This window comes from Sitophilus oryzae, unplaced genomic scaffold, assembly GCF_002938485.1.
Source record: "Sitophilus oryzae breed Bouriz unplaced genomic scaffold, Soryzae_2.0 scaffold_1498_pilon_pilon, whole genome shotgun sequence".
Lineage (NCBI taxonomy): Eukaryota > Metazoa > Arthropoda > Insecta > Coleoptera > Curculionidae > Sitophilus > Sitophilus oryzae.
In genome coordinates this window covers 1854904-1877174 of record NW_022146167.1, presented here as the reverse complement: position 1 = coordinate 1877174, position 22271 = coordinate 1854904, and the positions used below count along the sequence as shown (strand labels likewise).

Sequence of the window (22271 nt, the reverse complement as noted above, 5' to 3'; positions counted from 1 at the left end):
TATACGAAGTTTTTTACTTATTTTTATCTGTAGAATATGCTACCGAAGTTTCCGGAATACAGTTCGGACCACCCTGTATATGATATCTTTTTTTAACAGAGGGAAAATCTTTAACCAAACGATGATTAATTTATTTAATTTTTATTTCTATATAGAAGTAGACACACTACAACATCAAGTTCCCGAAGACCAGAAGCATCTGGAAGTGCCAGAAGTAACACTCACATTTCTATTTGTCATCCTGTATTCAAGTCTATTGTTGAAATACTTTTGTAGATACATCTGGTGGGCCATATCCAGGATCTGGCCAGGCAGGTGCACGTATTCGATATGCAATGGACAGCGGATCGACATCAAGTATACCAAGACAAGGAAGGCAAGGTTCTAGGATTCCGCAAAGGGCCATCTCAAAGGTAGAATAAGTACCGCGTCGCCTTTACATAAAACACACAAAATACAAAATATTAATTTATTATGCCCTTTTTGAGTCACATCTCCGTTACGCCCTTTCAATCTGGGGTACTTGCTGCGCAACAAAATTTGATCGTATTTTCAAACTTCAAAAGAGGGACTCTATTTATTGGGACTGAACAGTAGAACTCACTGCCAGAATTTCTTTAGAAATTTCAAAATACTGACTCTTCCTTTTTTATTCATTTTGGAATCCGTTTGCTTAATTCGCAAGCTGCTATTCCTATCTGCTATTCCCCACAACTATCCACTTAGGAATGCGGAGCAAGATCTTTATCTGCCAACCCCGAGCTCAGAACTAGTTAAAGGCTCGATACTATACAATGCCAAAAAAATGTACAATCATCTGCCTTTGAATATCAAGTCGCTTTCATTCTTTCCCGCATTTCGCAAAGCTCTTAAATCATATTTGCTGGAGACTTTTTTGTTGATGTTTAATCATGAACAATTTTGAATTTTAAAATTTTGATCATCTCACACACTGGTTAAAGGTCTAGTATTTAATATTTAATATTTTATAACTCTTACATGATTATATCCATTTACTACTTATTGTAAAATTTTATTGATACGCCTTTTTTTGCATTCTGCAAAAATTTTTTTGAATTGATTTGTATTGTATGATATTTTTTATTGTTTGTGTATTTTTTGTGCTTTTATTTCGTTGTAAATGCTTTGTCGATGAAGGTATTTTGGCTTTTTGTACAATAAAGCGTTATTTATTTATTATAATTCCCGGCACAAAATTCCGCCACCTTAAAAATTTGACCAAGTTGGTGTTTCATAACTATTTATTTTGCAATCCGATTTTTATGATTATGGTATCAGTGTGAAGATAAATTTATTGGAATTATTTTTTTATTATTTTAATGGCTTATATTTTTCGGTTAGGTGGGTTTATACCGGGGTAAATCAAAACGTTGTTTTTTGCAATAAATTCAAAACACCCTGTGGAAAAAATGACGGGCATCCTGGATGAAATACACTTTCCAGTAATTTTAGATGTGTTCCTAATAATTTCATTTTTTGAATTATTCCATTATCTCTATTCTTTTATGAGCTACAAATTTTTAAAAAGTAGTGATTACAGAGATTGTTTTATTGACAAAAACAATAAATTTAATAGTGTCTATGACCATCTCTCGCAGTAATAACAGCTCGAGGTCTTCGTCGTATTGAATAAATAAGGGTAGTTATTCTTTCTTGATCTATAGCTTCATAAATATCAAGATATAAGGGGGAAGTTATAACCGCGACCTTACAGATCTATTGTCCCCCTTTCTTGAGTTATAACTCAACATACAGTCTCAGAGCTTTGACACAAGCCAGTAACTGAGACGGCTCGGCTCTATAGAGGCTAGTTCTCCATCTCTGCATTCGCTGTTGTTTCTTAGCTTTAATCTACTGAGGTGTTCATTGAGAAATTCAACATTGTAAAAAACCCCTTGACAATCTGGAGATTGTTCTTACTTAAATCAAGCTTACACCACGGTTAAAACTTTTAGCTTTAGGGTACTTATTTCCTGACAAAGGAATCTTGTTTATTAATTATTTGTAATTTCTTTTATTAATATCATTGTTCATTCCTAATTTTCAGGGAGCACCTTGTAATGTATGTGGTAGCAAGGGAGGACAACCTAGGGATACGGTATACATACTAATTATATTTTCATTTAAAAAAAAAGAAAGAAATTTACATAGATACATAGATGAACCAGTACATTTTGATGCAAATTATATTTAATGCGCAAAATGCTTACACAGTGAAAGTGTACTTGAAAGAGCTAGCAAAGTTTTCGAGAGAGAATTTTAAGAAAGCTGTTTATTTAATATATCTTTTGCTATGCTCTCCTGAATAGAGTGCGGACCGTCTGGCTGCCGGTAGACGTTGCGTTCACTACTGCGCATCATATCTGTATTCAACATCTATTTACTACTGCGGATCTCAAATTCGCCCTGTATTTCAGGAACTAAGGAGGCAGAACAAATTTATGTGTAGCATATTTAGTTTCATAAAAAAGTAGCAAAGTAATGTGAAAATCTCCATCATTGTATCTCTACTCATAAACGAGAAATCCCATAAAACACACGAAAATGAGATACCCTGTACAGATGTGATGCGCAGTAGTGAACCGCAGTAGTTTACCGGCAGTCAGACGGCCCGCACTTTGGCCAGGAGAGCATAGCAAAAGATATATTAAAGAACCATAACTTCGTATCAACGGATAACGGACGCATGAAAATCAAGCTTTACTTGGATATTACAAAGCCTTCCGAGTTGACTTGAATAAAACAGTCAATACGATATAAGCAGCGTCCAAGTGTACTTGGACCTTGTATACTTGAACCGTGTCAACCTGCCTTTATAAACATTTGAAAGAGCTAAATGTTTCTATGGCTAGTATGATGTCTTTTTCTTTCGATCACGCCGTACATCAACGTAACCATGGCACATTATAAATATTATTGATCCAACAGTGGTCTTTAGAGTGCACCAACTGTTCTTATATCCATATTTTACTTATTTTAACGAAAAAAAAATGTATAGTACTTCGTATCTTCAACGAAATCATAAAAAATTGATGAAAAACTCGAAAAAACTGACAGATCCACCCATTGCGATGGATATTTCTGGTGAAATCACGAAAATGTTCAATATTAGAAAGGATAAAAACGAAAGAATATCGGAGTATATGTGCAAGACTATTCGAAAGACTAAGATGAAAGTGTTGAAAAAATATGCGGAGGTGGATTTTTTGGGTAAAGCTTCCAAAGGGGTGACTGGTAAGGAGTTCAGGGTTTTCTCTGATGCTTGTCCCACTACGGAGATGTCGAGGTAAATATAAGAAATATTTGTTTGATATTTATACAGGGTGAGTTTTCTACGATGTTCTTTATGGGTATCTCGGAAACTACTGGAGATATAGAGTCGGTTAAATCGGGAAAGAATTGCAGTTTTGTGGGGTCATAAATATCCTAACCTTTCAGATTTTTGAAAAAGTTCATGGCTTACTAGATATTTCGAAAAAAACAAATTTCAGCTATTTTAAAAATTGTTTCTAATAAATTCCATTATAATCTATTTTAGACAAAAAGATAAAATAGTTTTTCAGATAAAAGTTGTAGATAATCACATCCTTAATGAGATTGTGTTCTCCGTTTTTTTTCTAAAGCCTGTCATTTTTGATATATGACACAAAGTTATGTTTTTTTTAAATGGAAACCATAGTTGGCCATGACTTCATAAAAAGCGCCATTTTTAAGCTTTTCAGCGATATAAGTTATAATATGTTTTTTTTTCTCGAAAAATTACTGAGTTATAGCCAATTCTTATCATTTTTAAACAATTTCACTTAGCCATGCAAACAAGTCCAATCGTCTTTGCTCTCAGAAATGTCTAACTGTCTCATCCAAACTCTGTAAATTAAAGAGAACATCGTAGAAAACTCACCCTGTATTTTACACTGAAAAAAAAACATCCCGATACTGTTAAACACTAGAAAGACTTAAAAACTACTTTCAAAATTCCACACCACCCAAGAGGTGTGTTACTTTTTTTAAGTGGGTGATCACCAGTAGGCCTTTAAAAGAAAAAAAAACTTATCAAGCAATAAAAAATATATCCCGGTAGCAGATTGATATAATTGCAAAGTTTTCTATTTTTTTTTTCATTTCACCAATCTCTCAATACTGCACTTAACAACACTTCACTTCACTACAATTCTTGACAACACTATGCAAATTTCATAATACGGCGAAAAAAGAAGCTGTAATAATTGTTAAGACTTATTTTTTCAGTTTACTCCACTGTAAAAAGTATTTAAAACATTGCGTGTTTTTCTAGAATTAGTCTAGCTATCTACACTAATATGAATATACCAAATTAATTATTTTTTTGTGTAGTAACTTAATATTATTGTAAATTTATAAACATGCAGAATGTGGGTATGGTAGGAGGTGGCAACATTGCACTTTCTCCGAGATTCTCTTTCTTTATGCACAGTAAACGAATTTCCGGAGAATGAACAGTGACACTCAAAAGTTTTTCAACATTTTCCGGAAAATGTCAAGAAAAATTTAAAATTTTCAACATTTTTTTTTCGCAAAAAAACCTCTTGGCGTATTTCTGTGGTCGCCACTATACTACCAGTAAAATATCTGCACTTATTTCTTGAACACCCTGTATATATTGTACAGATTTCAGGAGAAGAACATTAGGGACAGAATTAAATCAAAAAAACTTGAAAAACTCTACTCCCGTTTAATAGACGATATCATGAAAGAAACAAAACAAGAGTTCAGAATAATCACCCATTATGCAGGTATCAACCTAAAAATTAAAGATAAATACCCGGAAGAAGGTTTTAAAGTTGAATGTTACAAACACCTTGGTCGTACTGATAACTACCAGAATTTCCTGTATATTAGAAAGCGAATGGTTCAAAGATGGCTTTTACATCATCATGTTTTAAGGGAACTCTTGAACCAATGCGTTCTGAGTCTTCCTCAAGAGTTATTTCAGATAAAAATTGGAAAAATCCTGGATTTAAGTGATATTGAATATATCCTGAAAGAGGTTAGTAGGTATACTTAGTTAAAACCATCCAAATAGCATCCTTATAAAATCTAGATACTGATAACACGGAAAGTTACTGTAGAACGATCGATTTTGATAAATAAAATGTATCAACTGTTAAAGTTTTTCTACAAAAACTAAGACCACTCTGTATTCTTTACTTTAATAAAACTACATAAATATAAAAAGTAATGTACAGTATGCTTCTAGAAAATCCAATATTCTTCTATAGTTCTATCAGACTTTCGTAAAAAAATATCCGCCATGGTAAACAAGGAGTGCCAAACCGTAGACAAGAAGCAGTCACAGATTGTACAAGCTTGCACCGGTCTTTTTTCAGTTTTTGTTAGCAAAGCAATCGCAGAAACTATACAGGGTATTGTGAAATTTTCTGAGTGCGTTGGTATACCTCCTTATTTGAAGCTTTACGTGGATTTTAAGGAGAATCTGGTGTTAAAACCTACATCTCAGGAGGTAAGTGTTTAAATACTGTTTATATATAGTTCATATCAAATAAACTTTTAGTCACGTGATTAAGCTTGACCGGTACAGCGTTGCCCACTTTTAAATATTTTCTTTTAATCGAAATATTTTAGAAAACAAATATAAATTAATTATAAATATATAAACAGTTATTATTTACATCAACAAAACTCACCTTCTTAACAGCGCACTTAAGGGACATAAAGCGCCATTACTACCGATTTCCCGTTCAAAATATTCTAATAAAGTTGCGATGAGTTTTTTACGGCTATTAAGCTATCTTGTATACTTCATACTTCGCACTAAAAGAGGTTTTAAAAAGAATAATGTTCGACTGCAAGGTCTGCTAGTAAACATTTTCAAGCTTAAAGTATTACAACATGATTACAACACTATTTATTTAAACCAAAAAAACTCGTAATACAAAACTATAGTGTCAAAACGACAATGACAGGAAATACATAAATAAATGTGGCAACTTGGCATTTTTTACAGCAGAGCTACCATCTGAATTCCTAGCGCGAAATTCAAATTTTAGTTGTCAGCACGGCGCCGAATATGTCAATGGTTGGCAACAATGAATTTAAAAATCGCGTCCTCGATTACGTTACTAAAAGTTTAATTGGTATCAACTATAGGTGTTTTATTTTTCTTATCCACTCAGTTATAGAAAGGTAATAAATCTAGAATTATAAGAAATATAAATATATGTTTGATATGTTTCAGGTGACTGAGTTATTTTGGCAATCAATAGACGAACTGATTCTCACAGCTGACGAACTACGAGTCTTGGGTAAACAACGAATCAAGGGATGCGGTATTAAATCTATAGTCCTTTGCCTAACTGAAGAATTCGTCAGTAAATGCAAGCAAGATATTGCTTGCAATATAGAAGGACTCTATAAACCTATAGTGAATTATCTGAATCAGATAACCAAAGATTTTGCTGAGATATATTCTGACGTGAATTGCGAAGAATTTGTCCAAGTTCTTGGTGATATTGAGTTCGAGGTTGGATGTCAGCAAATAGCTTATTATAAAAAGTAAATTTTTATAGATGGATGTCATATTATTAGTTTTCATATAATATACATGGTGGTCCGAACTGTATTCCGGAAACTTCTGTAGCATATTTTGCAGATAAAAATATGCAAAAAATGTTTCTTATAAATGTATGTCCTAAAATGCTTAGTTTTGGAGATATAGGGTGTAGAAGTTTCATTTATATTTCGATTTTTTCCAAATAATTTCTGAAGTAACGTCAATATTTGGATGAACCTGTATAAAACTACTGAGTGAAAAAATATACATTTCCGTGGATTTTTTACGTAAAAAATATCTCTTGGTAAAAATCGCTACGAGCCGAAACCGTTCTCAAGATATTTAGAATGGAAATAGTCAATATACTCTGTTTTTTTTTTCTCAGGTAAGATTTCGACAGACGATGACAGAAGAAAAGCAGATGACGTCCCATACCAATCTATTTATTTTACTAAAAAAAGTTTCTAATTATTTTTAAGTTATCTATGGATGGGTTTAAATATAAATCCGTCATGCGTCGTGTCTTGTTGTTTTTAACCAGTTTTATTGGTTTATTTAAAAAATGACAGATCGTATTTTAATTTTATTGGTTTGACGGAACGATGAACGACAAACGGACGCCGATGCGATGAACTCGCCTTTAGATTTTTGTCATTTTTGACGCTTGTCAAAGTCTTGCCAAATTATACAATTATAGGTTATAATTTTGTGTCAAGTTTTGTTAAATACCCTGCGTTTTGGAAGATGATGCATTTTGATTCGTATTATTATGTGTGTTTTGTGTCTTTTGAAGTCAAGTGGAGGAAAAATCGAGTGAAAATTAACTGTAGACCCAGAGCACAGTTTATGGTTAATACTCGCTGCCCAGGCAGAAAGTCTTATACACCAATGAAGTTGCCATCGACAAAGTTTGTATACCATTTCGTCGTAGATAAGTGCATCTCGTATAAGGTAGAAAGATCAAACTAAACGCATACTAAAAACTGGAGTAGCTGTAAAATATCGACATCACACGATAGGCAAATAATGGATTTTAGTACTGCAGAAAAATAATGTCAAAAGGTACTGGTTTAAAAAAATTAAGATTAAATTTAATTAATCAACCTTTAAGGTATAAAATTTGGTAGGAGTTATTATTAATAAAATAGTTTGTTTTATTTACCTATGTTGTTTTATTTATTCCTGTGGAATATTACAAATTTGTATTTGTACATAAGTTATATTGATAAATATAATCATAAATGCGGGTAGTTTCATAAAGCTTGAAAGTAAATAATAGTTCTTTTTTATATTTTTTTGGTATGTAGTGTCTTGTTCTTGTTTGTTTTGTATTAACACATACCGTTTATATTAAATAAAATAACTCGATTACATTTTTTCAGTTTTATACAGTTTTTTTCACAATATTTTGAAGTAATCACTTGTCATCTTGTCAATCAAATTTTAAATATTTCCTGCTATGCGTTCCAGTTGTACCAACTTATTTCTTTGTAAAATAAAATAAACTACTTTGAAATTAAAATGACAGACACATCTATCACTGTCAAGGATCTTCTCGTTGGACAGACTATACCTACATGTCATTATTGACAAAAAATAAACGTGTTGAGTAGATAGTTATTTGACTGAAATGATAAATTTGGGAATTATTTATTTTTTAAAAAAAGTTTTCTTCGAAAAAATGACGATAAAACAGTTTCTGTTGAACTTTTGACACAAAAACATTTCCAATTTATGATTTCAGCCTAATAACTTTTAAGTAAACATTTTTAATTTATGTCAATGATGACAGGTGATTGATATTTTCGATTCTAAATTTCTCGAGAACCATTACTAGTAGAGATTTTTACCAAGAGACCTTTTTTGCGTATAAAACGCCAAAATGTATATTTTTTACTCAGTAGTTTTATACAGGTACGGACAAAAAGTGATTATTCTTCAAATCAATTAAAAAATATGTAGGTGGCGCCCCGTACAAGTAGGAGTCATATTGACAGCAAAATCAAATTTTTCATACCCAAAAACTCCCAGACACCAATTTTCATCTAAATATCGATATTAATTCAGAAATTATTTGGAAAAAATCGAAATAAAAATGAAACTTCCACACCCTGTATCTCCGAAACTAAGCATTTTAAGACATACATTTATACAAACTTTTTTACTCATCTTTATCCGTAGAATATTTTGCCGAAACTTCCGGAATACAGTTCGGACCACCCTGTATATTTTAATTTTTCAGATATATTCATAAAGTAGCTTACATACCTGACAACGAATACTTTCAAATAGGACAGTTGGTACTGAAGAACTATAGAGATAAATTAAAAGACAGTCTTCAAAGTATCACTGACTCGATCTTCAATAACTTGTCTTTACAACATTTGCGGGAAGTACAGGACATATGTGACAGTTTCCAGTTGATTAAAACAAAGGCTTATCAGAAACCTTCAACAACTGACGAATTGATCGAAATTGGTATGGGTTCATTATAATATTTTTATTCAAAGGTTCCACCAGTAAGAGCAAATAATACAAGACATAAAAATGCAGTTTAAATGAAATTTCACTCACAAAAGTCTTTTTTTTTTGGGTATAATTAAGGATGTAAAGACCGTTCAGCCATCGTTCACCATTACGTCATCATTATTTATCAATTATGAGTTTTAGGGTGTGTCTGAGATCAGTTCATATTGTTTAGAAGAATTTTAAGTACGTTCCTATATTATTGATTGAGCGAGTTCCGTTTTTTTTCGGCATTATTCATTTTTTCTTGAACTCTTCATCAGTCACTATCCCTTTAATTCCAATCCTTTGGACTGTTGAAATTTCTGTTTCTAAAGCATCAGCAACTCGCTGTATTATTTTAAAAACGCTATCAATTTGTATTTTACATAGGAATATTACACATTTGCATTGTACTTATTTCATATACGGAGTGTTCTAACTCTACCAGCGTCTCTTTCTCGAGAAAAATAATTTCTAAGCTTAGCATTGAGCTCTTGTTCATTTTGGTTAAATCTTTGAGGTATTTTTGCAATAAAAAAATTCGAATTTGGTTTTACAGCAAGAATCAAATTTTAATTTTGACATTGATCCATGTCCGTCAATAAAATTATAACCCCAAATCAAATGACAATGACAATTACTAAAAAGAATATGTAGTAATTTACAAAATGCCGAATGACGTCATCAATCTCTTTCATCCATAGACTTAAAATAAAATATAGACTACACTATTTACATCTCAACGCGGACAAACAATAATTTTTGTACACATGTTTACTTCTGGGTACAGTCGACCGAGCCTTCCTCATCCAGCCTATGTTGTCACGTCTTTAATATTATCAATATTTTTTTTCTTGTTATACACATATATTGAGATATTAATACTACAGTTTAATAAAGTAGGTTTTAATATTCCATAGATGTATTAAATAGTCCTTATACTAGTAAATTATAAGTCGGATACTGTTTAAAAAGGATAAGTTCTTGACAATATGACAACACCAATTAGAGGCGAGAGGGAGCCTATTCATTCATTTATTACCTTGTAGTACGTGTCGCACATGTGCGGTAAAGCTTTGTTGCCGCTATCTCCCCGGCTGTATTAACGCATTTTCTTAGCTTGTAGTCCTTAAGTGTTTATTTTATTGACTTTTTCTGTTCAAGAACTATAAAATATGGTTCGCCAGTGACAAATTTTCAAGAAATTTGACTTAAATAATCCATTTAAGTCTTGAAACGACTTTTGACCGGTAGGCAACTCTCAATTTACCCATTGGGAGTCAGTGGCGTTGTTGTAGAAAGGCGCTTATTTAGATAATATTTTAGTAAAATGTAAAATCTGAATTTTTTCTCTTATATTACATTATTTACTTACTTACATTGTAACAAAATCATAATTATAACCCTGTTAATAATTAATAATGTTTTTTATTAAAAATATATTCCGGTTTATTTTAAAATTATCTTCAGAATCTAAAATAACATACAAGAATTTTAAAATAATATTACATTATGAAACAATTTTTTTTAATATACCGGGTCGTCTCAAAAGTGGCTCACCCCTATAACTTTTTTATTTTTTCAGATAAAAAAAAACAGATTTGTATGTTAGTAGGTATATGACATAAATTAGGATTTATTGACGTATTCAATTGTTTTTGGTCTCTTCCTGTTTTACCGAAATGATTACATCTTTTGATTTTTAAAGGCACCCTCGGTATATTGCTACTTTATTCGATAAAAAATGACACTCTGAATAGAATGACATATCATATGTCAACTTTTGACATTGTCGCTTAAAAACAAATCCTATTTTAAATTTCAATCCAGGGTGCCATGGTGTTGTTAAAAACAAAGTTTTAATCAAGGAGCCTTGGAAAAATAGTTTTGATCGTCTAATAGGTTTCGTGTCTTGTCTAGGCCGGTTAAAAGATGTACATATCGTATTTTTAATCATACATATGTCAATTTTTTCAAATGAAACAAGGATGACTCGTTAGCATATTTGGAAAAAGCATTTTTTTATGAATATATTGATACCACACACTTGGTATTTCGAGTCAAATTGTCGTTATGAACCGCGTGTTACAATTGCAATTAAACCATATGCGAAAATGTCAAAAGTTGACATATCATATGTCATTCTATTCAGAGTGTCATTTTCTATCGAATAAAGTAGAAATATACCAAGGGTGCCGTTTAAAAATTAAAAGTTATAGTCATTTCCGATGAAACAGGAAGTGACCAAAAACAATTGAATGCGTCAATCAATCCTAATTTATGTCATATACTAACATACTAAATCTTAGTTTTTTATTTGAAAATATAGAAAAATTATGGGGATGAGCCACTTTTGGGACGCACTCGGTATAATAAAGACAGTACCGAGTTAAATAAATATAGTTTTCACTTTATCCACTTCCTATCACCTTCCTTGCTTTAATGGATTGGATTTATGTTTTCTCTAATTTACATAAGACATAACTTAACCAGAAAAAAAAATACAACAATCATATAATATTTTTTTCTCTCCCTGTCGCCGATTCTATTATATCTGTGGAATAGATCCTGTTTTGATTAATATTAGGGGTTGTAAATGTTTGACTAAAATTAATAATTTATTATTAATTTCAAAAATTACGTAATTTCGATTATAAAATTTTTTCTATAACGTGTATTTTATTATTTTTATCCTTTTTGGACTCTAAGACGTTTTTTCTAAACTTTTATTTAAAAGACCTGTCCTAAATCTTAATAAAATATAAAAAAGTTTAAATACGATATATTTTTAATTTAATTATAGCTTCATTAAAATAAAAAAATTACCCGGCTATGATACCGAGAGTTCAGGTGTACTTGAGAAACGAAAGACAGTGTTGTGTTTCTCGGCAGAGTCGTCAGGGAAAGACCGTTACGACAGAGACAACCTATCTATCGCTCGTGTCGCACTCGTTATAACCTAAAACAATAACACAACGATAACAAGACATTGTCTGACCGCATGTTCCAGCTATTTATGAATGAGATGCTCAGTCCATATTTTATTTTAAGTCTATGCTTTCATCTGGTTGGCAAGTGATTGAGAGAGTTCGACAATATATGATGTGATGTTGAACGATGGCTGAACATTCTCTATATATGTGGTCCCATGCATCCCATGTGGATAGAAGCACAACATTCTATTTTGTCTAATATTTCAGATTTATTTATTTATTCCTGTCCAACTCAGTATATAAAAAAAATCAAGAAATACAAAAATATATATATATATAAAATATACAAAACGGCTAAATTAATAAAAAGGTACATCATACATTTAAAAAAAACATAGTCAAACAATCAACATAAATAGGAACAAAACTTGTACAGAATTACACAAACTACAAAAAATATATATGCACACAGCGGTTATATACCGGATATCCAGTACTTGGCACACTCCAGAGCGTTGGTATTTCCCTCCGCCAGATCACTCTGATTGCATATGTTTGGAAGATTTGGGCATACGAGAAGATGCCTCATATTTTGTTCCTCTCCGCATTCACAGGATACAGGTCCGTCAAGGTAGGTTAGTTCCCCCACTGGTTCATGTTTGTCTTGCATCTGCCAACCTGAGTACGCCAAACGGTTCAGACTCCTCCACACCGGCCATGCTTGTTCCGCACCAGGTGGTAGGCTCTCTTTTGGCCTTAGAGCAAAGTCGTTTGGAGTTGTTGAAGTTGCTGACCTTGTGGTTTTGCCGTGCTGCTATCAAGTGGCTGGACGGCAGTTAGAAAACTTTTTCGAGATTTCAACCTGGGTCCAGCGGCGTATTGTCCGAAGAGTGGGTGCCGGGTATCGGAAAGAGCTTGCTGTTTCTCTTTCGTGCTGGAAACTTGTCTCCTTATGTGGTGTGGAGCTATCCCGCTGAGGAGGTGTAGCGTATGTACTGTGTATGTGTGTTTATTTTACTTTACAACATATTTGAAATATTTCAGATGATACTGTTTTTCTTTGTATTTTCTCTGACTCTGGTGTTGCCCTCTTTATTTGACTCACTCAACTATTTTCCTTATTGATTTTATCGATACTTAATAATAAAACTATTATTTTTTAAAGGAAAATTTATGACATGGGTTAAAAATGAACAGCTCCAAGATTTGAATCAACGGGTTCACGCATCACTTGCTTACTTGTGCAAGATCATTACATTAGGTTTACTGAGCAAAGATCACATGAATCTGAATGCTGAAGGTTGGTTTTATTTTACTTTACATTAAATATAATTTGATTTAAACCAAAGATAAATACTTAAAGCTATAACGTGGTTGGATGAGATTGGACCTATAGTAGATCAGCATGCCGTCAATTATGACCAACTAAAATTTGAAGCTGAGGAGAAGCTTCAAAAAGTTATCGAAGAGATTAACGTGGATATCCAAGAGGTGTATCCTCTGTTGGTTGTGTTGGATGAAATGGACGATATAAAATATGCCCGAAAATATTTGAGTGATATTACTTTACATATGACCAAGATAAAGGTAACTTTAACTCTTTAGAGGTTGATGGTCGCTGTTTTCTATGCTTATTTCTATGCGCGCCTTGATGATTTAATCACTCATATCTATACGTTGGCCGAATTGGCGCGAAAAGTTAACGTAAGTGGTTGAATATTCGACCAGTAAGCATAGGTGACACTGAGTTTGTTGTGTATCATAGGTAATAATTATTGTCGTCTAAGCATTTTCTATAAAAAATTCGTGGAATCAAAATTTACAAATATAGAAACAATGTATCTGTGACGTTTATTTCTTTTTATTTAGTGCACCAAATTTACGGCTCGGATGATATTTTCTAAAATCGTTAACATATCTTGTATATTTTCGATCATTTCTTATAGGATGCGAGTTTCTCGAAAAACAAAATTTGATTTACTTGATATGGGCATATTTTTGAGTAGAGAGTTAACAGAGAAAATCAAAATGAACTTACTCTTTTTTCTTATATTGGATGATACGTACAGTTTATACATTATACCGTGCTGGCAACTGATACTTTTGGGTTGGCATTTACATGTGTGGAAGTAAATCGCATAGGGATCTTATTAAGACAGAGTGAGAGAAATGCGACGGTGTGCTGTTGCAGCGTTGCCGGTACGCCTTTCCCTATCAAGTAGAGTAAAATCACGATCGCAAACCGCTTATTTTTAAAAGACTTTTTTTCAAGAGATAACTAGATAAAATCATTAGACATGTTTCTGAGCATTTGAAATAGAATTATAAGAATATCGTTAGGGTGTCATTTTTTTATAACGAGAAAACGAGAGTAATCGCGATAATTTAAAACTCAACTTTTTAACACATAACAGGCCATAACTCAAGAACCACTTTAGATGCCGAAACTTTTTTTATTTTTAAGATCGGATATTTTACAATATGTTTACATAAGAAAAATTCGATAAAGTTGTTTTTTCCATTCAAAAATTGTAAACAATCCATCCATTTACTTTCAGAGGATAGCAATTTTCAGCAATCCTGTAATTTTTTTATTGATAAATATTTTCACATACTGTCTACAAAGAAAATACAGCAGAAATATTAACAAAGTTCTTGAAAAAACTGCAATCTATTATTTCTAATAGATTTCGAGATATCGATTTTTGAATTCAGAGTTCTAATAGCGCGACCACTATCGAACACCCACTCAATTCCTTTTATTTTTACCAAAAATGCAAGTGTTTCTAGCTTGCACTTAAAAAAAAATCAAGCTATAGGGAAAATTACAACGACTCGTTAATAAATAAACAAATTAAGTATCACGAGACGTAATTAAATCGTGAAGCTGAACGCATGACGTACAGCTTTAGAGTTCCCTAGAAATTTAAGTACTGACAGAAGTATTGATTGGGTCGACCGGTCAACTGCGACAAATCTGCTATATCCCCTTCCACGTCTCTTAGCGATGTGCAGAGTTTCTCGGTTTATTTCATACGTTTGGCAACGTGTTTACTGTCCTCTCATTGTTCAGTACATTATAAATGCATTGTACTCTTCTTACATACGGAAATCTCGACCCAAGACTAACCTTTGCCAGCCCTTAGTATACATTAGATCATTACATATTATATATTTGTTTTAACAGTCTGGTTGAAAAATCGACCACCACCCCCTTATTTTTTATTCCCTTATTTGTTAACTTTTTGAAAAATGTTATTATGAAGATATGCTCCCTTTGTGCTAGTTTATATAATTTTGAAGTCAATTTGATCAAACTAGAAAATAATTAGTACTGGCCTATAAAGGGTTGAACCACAGCATATTTTTAATTCTGTAAACTTTGAGTCTCGAAGACATGAAATGTACTAATTGTTGATTCTTAATATTGATAAAAATAGCAGATACAACTAAAGATCGAATGGATCAACAAAGAAGAAGTGTGTTTGAGCTTTCCAAAATCAACGTACGCCGAATTTGACAACTTAAAAGATTACGTCTACCCATTCTATCATCTGTTGAGACTGTGTCAACATGTCCAAAGACACGTTTCGGTCTGGTTAGATGGTCAGTTCGATGTGCTGGACTACGAGATTACCAACGAGAGAGTCGAGCATTTTTGTCGAGACTTGGGGGATTTACAGAAGGATTACCGGAAAAAACTGAGGCAAGCTCAGGACGAGAATCTGCCCATAAGGTAAAATCTTTTTTTACACAGTCGTTAATACTAAAATCGACTCATCGGAATCTTTAAACGAAGATATTGTAATCGCAAAACATTTTCCGATGCACGTCATCAATCATATCGCGATTGACACTAAAGTCTAACGTGCTGGCAACTGTTACTTTTGGGTCGGCATTTACATATGTGGAAGTAAATCGCATAGGGATCTTATTAAGTCGGAGTGAGAGAAATGCGACCGACCGACGCGACGCGCGACGGTGTGCTGTTGCGGCGTTGCCGATACGCCTTTCCCTATCAAGTAAAGTAAAATCACGATCGCAAACCGCTTATTTTTAAAATACATTTTTTTTCAAGAGATAACTAGATAAAATCATTAGACATGTTTCTGAGCATCTGAAATGGAATTATAAGGATATCGTTAGGGTGTCATTTTTTTATAACGAGAAAACGTCAGTAATCGCGATAATTTAAAAACTCAACTTTTTAACACATAACAGGCCATAACTCAAGAACCACTTTAGATATTGAAACTCTTTTTTATTTTCAAGATCGGATATTTTCAATATGTTTACATAAGAAAAATTCGATAAGGTTGTTTTTTCCATTCAAAAATTGTAAACAATCCATCCATTTACTTTTAGAGCATCGCAATTTTCAGCAATCGTGTAATTTTTTTATTGATAAAGATTTTCACATATTGTCTACAAAGAAAATACAGTAGAAATATTAACAATGTTCTTGAAAAAACCACAATCTATTATTTCTAATAGATTTCGAGATATCGATTTTTGAATTCAGAGTTTTAATAGCGCGACCACTATCGAACACCCACTCAATTCCACTTATTTTTACCAAAAATGCAAGTGTTTCTAGCTTGCACTTAAAAAAATTCAAGCTATAGGGAAAATTACAACGACTCGTTAAAAAATAAACAAATTAAGTATCACGAGACGTAATTAAATCGTGAAGCTGAACGCGTGACGTACACCTTTCCCTAGAACTTTAAGTACTGACCGTCTGTCAGTACTTAAAGTTGATTTATTGTAGTATTGCAGTATTGATTGGGTCGACCGGTCAACTGCGACAAATCTGTTATATCCCCTTCCACGTCTCTTAGCGATGTGCACAGTTTCTCGGTTTATTTCATACGTTTGGCAACGTGTTTACTGTCCTCTCCTTGTTCAGTACATTATAAACGCATTGTACTCTTCTTACATACGGAAATCTCGACCCAAGACTAACCTTTGCCAGCCCTTAGTCTAAACCTGACTAAATTAAATTTTGGCAAAAAACACGTGGTGGCATATGAGTGTCTTTAATATTTTGTCAATATACAGGAAAAAATATATTGGTCTAAAGTCTTTGTATGGTCTTGCTTTCCAAGAATGGCTTTATTAGACTAGTTTTCATTTCTTTTGAAACTTATCCGGTAGATAAAGGAGTGTCTATTAAATTCGATAGAGGATAGTCAAACAAATTTCAAAAATTGCGCAGGAAACTTCTTCAGATGTCGATTTATTTTTCAAGATAAACACTGAGTAGATCATTTGTAAGAATGTCTTAAATAAAAGTCCTTTAGACGAACTAAACTTTTAATTAAAGAAAATACTAATAATCCATTTAATAATACTTCATAAAAATAGAGCTTAATATATCGCGTAAGAGGACACAGGTCTTGCTATTTGGTTTCGCACGATTCTCTCTCTTCTGTCGTCGCCACTCCTATCCCAAAACTCCGTCGCCTCTACGTTGCGTCGGTTAGTTCTGGGAATCCCTCGCTTGTAATATTCGGTGGCCCATTAATCTTACATATTCGGCCATCCTGACCCTGGACTGTCCTCAGTCTGTTCTGCGTCTGTGTCTGAAAAATCAAATGCGATCAGCAATGTTGTCCTTTATTATTTGACAATTATCCTAGTTTGTCAGTCATTATTTTGTAGAATATCGTGTTGTTGTTGAATCTTTGTGAGTAATTCTCGTTTTTTGCCTATTTTCATAGTATTTTTTTTAAATGCACTTTTAAGTACAAACAGTTCTTTTAAGAACTAAATTTTCGAGTTTTTGTATTGCATTTCTTGAAATTGTAAATTGAAAATATGCCGAAGCAGTTAAACAGTCGAAGCAAAGAGATTGTAGCTTCCCTGTTTTTTTTAAACTATTTTGAACGAGAACGTGACAATAAAGGTCCTTTATTACCCTTGACTGCAGTCAGAAAAGTAAGTTTGATTGATAGGCACATTATATCACTTTTAAAGTTAGTTTTGATTAAATTTTTTGACTATTAGTTTGTGCATTAATAGCAACCTCTTACTTGTTATTACCACTTATGGCGTTGTAAGATGTATATAAATAAATAAATAACCCATAATAACGCTTATAATAATATTCATAATGGACTAGTTTTTGCCAATATGTAATAAGTAAAATAAGCTATAAAACAAATAAATCAATTAATCACTAAAATATTAGTCATTAAATTAAAAATAAAACATAAAACTTTTTAAAAAATGATATAATAAATATGTTGTTTGTCAATTTTAAATTAAGGTTCATCTCACGACAGTGACAGCACTGTCGACATCGCTTGTCACTCAAAGTTGATCACGTGCATCGGAAATTGTTTTGCGATTACCATATTTCTTTGACATCCTGTATAATAAATAATCTTGCTAATAGCTTGAATGATTTTTTACTAGATTCAAAGGTACCGTTGACGATCCTGACATTCTCAACTGGCCTGCACCATTAAAGCTTTGCATAACAGCTCTGAAAATAATGGAGGACTTCAAGCCATCACTAAAAGTTATGCAAATTATGTGTAATGATTCTTTACGTCCTAGACATTGGAAAGCCATGTCGGAGATAGCAGGATTCAATATTACTCCAAATGCTGGTAAAAAATCTTATTATTAAGTATTATTTTTATGTCTGCCTGTTTAATATTAATTCTCTTAATTCAAGATACATTTCACGTAGACTTATTATCATGAGTAATGTATGAAATAAGTGCAAGTTTTTTAAGGGGTGGTAGCTCTGGGCAAAAGAAACCTGTTTTCCCTTTACCATTTTTAAAATAAATTGAAAATAACCAAGTTATTTAACTTTGTAATTTGACAAATAAATAAAGCTGTCTCTTTAGTTGTCAGTTTTGAGTCAATATTTTTTAATTCTCTTTCGTGTCGATTGCTGATTGAATTGGAGCCAGAAATGGCTCAAACCGAAATAAGTAAATTACCAACAGATATTCAGGCTGACGCGATAAACGCCATATCCAAACTAGAGATACATCTACAAAAACCGTTGACGTTTTGTTAAAATGACATTATATCAAGTTAAACTTCATTATAAGAAGTTATTAGTGAATTTATAAACATGCAGAAAGCAGGTGGCAACATCGCATTCTCTCCGAGATTGACTATGCACCGTAAACGAATTTCGGGAGAATGAACAGTGGCACTCAAAAGTTTTCAACATTTTCCGGAAAATGTCAAGAAAAATATAAATTTTTAACATTTTTTCCGAAAAAAAATCATGGGTGTGTTTCTGGGGTCGAACTATACTACCAGTTAAAATACTTGCATTTATTTCTGAGACACTCTGTATATAAACAAATATTTTAGGTACAACATTAAGAAAAATGATGCAAATCGACTTGAAAGACAAACTATACGAGTACGAGATCATCAGTACAGGAGCAACAAAAGAACAAGAACTTTTAGATAATTTAAACAACCTCAAAGCAGATTGGAACAATGTTAAATTTGTTACATCAAAATATAAAAATAAATTATTGATTCTGGACCATTTACAAGACGTCAGAACAATAATTGATGATCATATGATCAAAGTACTAAAAATGAGAAGCTCAGTGTTTGTAAAAGCTCATGCAACAGAAGTTACAGATTTTTATGATGTTCTGTTAAATGTCGAAACTGTTTTTGATAATTGGGATGTTATTCAACAAGATTATTTAAAATTACTACCGATATTTTCAATTTCTGATGTAAATCAGCTTGTACCCAAGGAAAAAAATCTTTTTGAAAAATGTTCAGCCATTTTTAATAGTTATATTCAGAAAATTTTAAAAAATCCTATAATTATCAACTTAATATCTCAAACCCAAATGGTAAAAGACTTGAACAACTGCCTAAACAAGATGGAACAAGTTAAACACGGTGTTAACACTTACTTGGAAGTAACCAGACAACATTTTCCAAGACTCTATTTTCTTTCAAACTCTGAATTAGTAGAATTGATATCAAAAAACGGAGATTTTACTGAGAAAGATTTTCTTATAAAGCTTTTTCCTGGCATCGAAAAAGTTAAATATAATTCAGACAAAGAGATATGTGGTGTGGTGAGTCCTTTAGGTGAGGAATTGAATATAAGAAACTCTTTTAATCCAGTGTTAGAAGATGGTTTACATAAAATTTTGAAGAAATTAGAGGAAGAAACAAAGAAGACCCTTCAACACTTGACTGCAGAGTGTTGCAAGGTGTTTAAGAAGACTAAAATTAAAGATCTGGTGATGAAATATCCCCAACAGAGTGTTCAGCTGGCAGCTCAAGTTTTTTGGACTGATCAAGTGGAAAATGCCTTAAAACTGCCTCACAATATTAAACTTTTGTTGTATAAAAAACGACTTGAAGGTTATATCGATGAAAAAGTTAATATTATCAAGTCAACAAATTTAAGTAACATGGAAAGAACGATTTTTAAAAATCTTCTACTTACAGACTTGAAACATAAGTATTTGCTGGCTTATTTTTTGAAAACTGGGCTTGTTATAGACGATAATCATTTCGATTGGCAAGTACAGCTAAGGTATTATTTCCAAAAAAACTTCCTTACAGTTAGGGTACTGGATAATTCTGTAAGTTATGGGTATGAGTACTATGGTAACAATTCTCAAGCTATTTTAACACCGTCAGTTGAAAAATGTAACAAAACATTATTAAACGCCTATTTCTCAAATTTTCTCGGTTTGGTTGCTGGAAAATCTGGAACAGGTAAATCCAAAACTGTTTCTTCTTTAGCAGAATCTTTGGGCTTGTTACATTTTGAATTTCTCTGTACAAATAGTCTGGAAATGGAAACTCTTCTTCAACTGTTGAAAGGAGCAGTTTCTTGTGGAGCCTGGCTGATTCTTGATTCTTTTGACAAGTTAAAGCAAGAAATATTTTCAGTTTTTACTCAAGAACTACTCTCAGTGCTCGAGACGAAAAAACAGAATAAAACAAATGTTTTGTTAGAAAATATGTATGTTGGGTTGAATCCTAGATGCTTTGTATGTGCCTTGACTGAAGTTAGGAGTCACATTTCTTTACCGGAGAACTTGAAAGTTCTTTTTAGGATCTTTACTTTACCCAAACCTGATTTAAGTATACTCACTGAAACTTTTTTAACTTCACAGGGTATGAAGGATTCAAAAAATTGTTCTAGGAAGCTTGTAAAGTGTTTGGAGTATTTTCAGGATGCCATGTCATATCAGAAACAATATAAGTTTGAATTAAAGGTGGTTATGAATGTTTTGGGAACCTTTGAATATGAGAAAACTATGCAAAGTAGTGATGGTGATGAAAAAGTTTTATGTGACAGTATTAGGAAAGTTCTGTATACTTGTCTTGTACAGGAAGATGTAAAAATATTCAATGGGATTTTGGAAAATGTATTTCACGAAAAATATTGTATAGAAGGAAGTAGTAGTCAAGCTGTTAGAGACATTGAAAGTGTTTGGGGATCAATTTGTGAGGAATATAATTTAGAAATAAACAATGAATTTAAAAATAAAAGCATTGAATTGTATAATGCTTTAACCAGCAAGACCAATATTATGATTGTGGGAGATGTTTTTGCTGCAAAAACTACTTGTTTAAAAGTTTGTACAAGAGTGTTTGAAAAAACTTATAATAAATCGATAAAAACTCATTATATTAATCCAAAATGTGTGAATTATACAGACCTGTATGGAAATTTAGAAAATACAGAGAATTCTACTTGGACTGATGGTATTTTATTAAAAATTTTGAGAGAAAATCAAGAGGATCAAAAAAATAAAACTAACCTGATTGTTTTTGATGGTCATATCGATCAAACTTGGACTGAAAATATACGAGGTGTACTAGAGAATAAGAAACTGTTTTTGGAATCTGGAGAAGTTCTTATGTTTAGTGACAATAACAAGTTTATTTATGAGACAATCAATCTAGCTGACTGTGATCCATTTATGGTAAGTTTTTTTTAAATCAAAGTATTATTGCGAATTGATGTAACCTATCAAACAGGTTTCGGTTAAGTCAAATTTGAGAGAATAATTGGATACTTAAAGTGTACAGGGTGTCCCATTTTCGTGTGTTTTAGGGATTTTCTTGTTTATGAGTAGCGAGAGACAATTCAAATGTGCCGTTTTCACATAATTTTTTTTTAAATTTTACTCAAAAGTTAAATAATGCATTTTTACCTTCTTTATGAAAATAAATATATGTAGAGCATATTATATTTTTAGAAAGTTTATAACAAGGCAAATAAAATAAAA

The 22271-nt window shown here is 32.3% G+C and overlaps 2 protein-coding genes across 2 annotated transcripts in view; both read left to right on the top strand.

The window, feature by feature from the left end:
* The window catches only part of LOC115877717, a 59755-nt gene that overhangs the window by 5639 nt on the left and 31845 nt on the right, over positions 1-22271 (top strand). Inside the window, exons 3-5 of the mRNA XM_030893997.1 lie at positions 156-214; positions 277-413; positions 2069-2119. Coding sequence (XP_030749857.1) covers positions 156-214; positions 277-413; positions 2069-2119 — 247 coding nt within the window. The remainder of the gene's footprint in view (positions 1-155; positions 215-276; positions 414-2068; positions 2120-22271) is intronic.
* LOC115877716 (dynein heavy chain 12, axonemal-like) lies at positions 5262-21991 on the top strand. The gene is made up of 8 exons (XM_030893996.1): positions 5262-5521; positions 6257-6573; positions 8814-9049; positions 13178-13312; positions 13376-13599; positions 15453-15748; positions 18433-18629; positions 19357-21991. Exons 1-8 carry the CDS (start codon positions 5312-5314, stop codon positions 21978-21980), a joined length of 4239 nt encoding a protein of 1412 aa, XP_030749856.1. The 5' UTR covers positions 5262-5311; the 3' UTR covers positions 21981-21991.